The 837-nt window shown below is 38.4% G+C and overlaps 1 protein-coding gene across 2 annotated transcripts in view; it reads right to left on the bottom strand.

Annotated features, from left to right (window-relative positions):
* mapk14b (mitogen-activated protein kinase 14b) overlaps positions 1-837 on the bottom strand; it is a 20,653-nt gene that overhangs the window by 11,892 nt on the left and 7,924 nt on the right. For both annotated transcript variants that reach the window (XM_035661584.1, XM_035661583.1), the window contains exon 2: positions 39-168. In XM_035661584.1, the coding sequence (XP_035517477.1) occupies positions 39-168 (130 nt within the window). The remainder of the gene's footprint in view (positions 1-38; positions 169-837) is intronic.

Below are 837 nucleotides of genomic sequence, written 5' to 3'. Positions count from 1 at the left end.
GGAGGTTTGGGTGGATGGTTTAGTTGCAGGTAACTCACATTCTCGTGTTTCATGTGTTTGAGCAGCCGCAGCTCTCTGTAGGTTCTCTTTGCGTGGATAATGGACTGGAAGGGTCTGGACAACTTCTTCACTGCTACTTTCAGGCATGATTTCACATCGTACGCTGAGCTGAAAGACACATAAAAAAAAAAGTGTTTGAAACAGGCAAGACCCTAATTGTAAAAAGGAAGTGAGGCTAATAACAACTGTCATTTCAAAACCCAAAACATTTCTATTGATTTAACTGGGAATGAGATGTTTCACTAGACTGTGTAGGTGGCCTTAACCCAGTAAACAAAGCAAATAATTGCATAACACAGAGCTCACGGTTTCGCTTCTTATTATACTCTGCAGCCAAAGGCTTTATGGGGGAACATGACTGAACGTGTTGTCAAATATCAGCTGCATGTGAGTGTAAAAATCCACTAATTGTTTGAACACTGCTTATTGTAAGCAGATATTTACTGACCAACATATTATTGCTCAGTAGTTCTTTTTTTTTAAACCTATTAACGTTGTTGACATGTCCCAGGGGGTCGCTACTATAAATGTAACCTGACCTCAGCTGCCTGACTTAGCACATGACGTCCAGGACCACTTTACACTGGACCCTGAAAATGTTTGATTACATCTCCATTTGGTAATGCATTATTCTTAACTCATCCAAGAAATAAACTGCTGGCTACAACATGTCTCTCTGTAGAACCAACCCAGCAAAACATTATTAAAATCATTTTTACACTCTTACAAGAATATTAATGTAGAGATTGAGGTACTGAAAAATAAAAAATAAAAAAT

Source organism: Morone saxatilis, unplaced genomic scaffold, assembly GCF_004916995.1.
Source record: "Morone saxatilis isolate NCDOM2014 unplaced genomic scaffold, NCSU_SB_2.0 Contig18, whole genome shotgun sequence".
Taxonomy (NCBI): domain Eukaryota; kingdom Metazoa; phylum Chordata; class Actinopteri; family Moronidae; genus Morone; species Morone saxatilis.
Note: the sequence above shows the minus strand (reverse complement) of the source record. Positions and strands in the feature narration are given on the sequence as shown.